Source organism: Charadrius vociferus, unplaced genomic scaffold (genome assembly GCF_000708025.1).
Source record: "Charadrius vociferus isolate BGI_N301 unplaced genomic scaffold, ASM70802v2 scaffold1066, whole genome shotgun sequence".
Lineage (NCBI taxonomy): Eukaryota > Metazoa > Chordata > Aves > Charadriiformes > Charadriidae > Charadrius > Charadrius vociferus.
The window spans coordinates 15,480-15,817 of record NW_009648971.1 but is presented as its reverse complement, the minus strand read 5'-3'; the positions used below and the strand labels follow the sequence as shown (position 1 = coordinate 15,817).

Below are 338 nucleotides of genomic sequence, written 5' to 3'. Positions count from 1 at the left end.
CCCCCCCCCCGCCTGCGGGCCCTGCGCTGCCTGTGGCTGGAGGGCAATTTCCTCGCCCGCTTCCCCGGCGCCCTCCTGCGCCTGCCCGACCTCCGCAGCCTCCAGCTGGGTGACAACCGCCTGACCCGCCTGCCCGCCGGGTTGCCCCGCATGGCCGGCCTGCGTGGCCTTTGGCTCTACGGCAACCGTTTCGAGGAGTTTCCCCCCGCCTTGCTGCGCATGGTCCACCTCCGCGTCCTCGACCTGGACCGCAACCGCATCGCCCGCTTCCCCGACCTCACCTGCCTCTCCGCCCTGCGCCTCCTCTCCTACGACCACAACCCAGTCCGGCAGACGCC

The 338-nt window shown here is 72.8% G+C and overlaps 1 protein-coding gene across 1 annotated transcript in view; it reads left to right on the top strand.

The window, feature by feature from the left end:
• Nucleotides 1-338, top strand: part of LOC104288856 — a 4,354-nt gene that overhangs the window by 3,615 nt on the left and 401 nt on the right. The window contains exon 5 of the mRNA XM_009887728.1: nucleotides 8-324. Within this exon, the coding sequence (XP_009886030.1) occupies nucleotides 8-324 (317 nt within the window). The remainder of the gene's footprint in view (nucleotides 1-7; nucleotides 325-338) is intronic.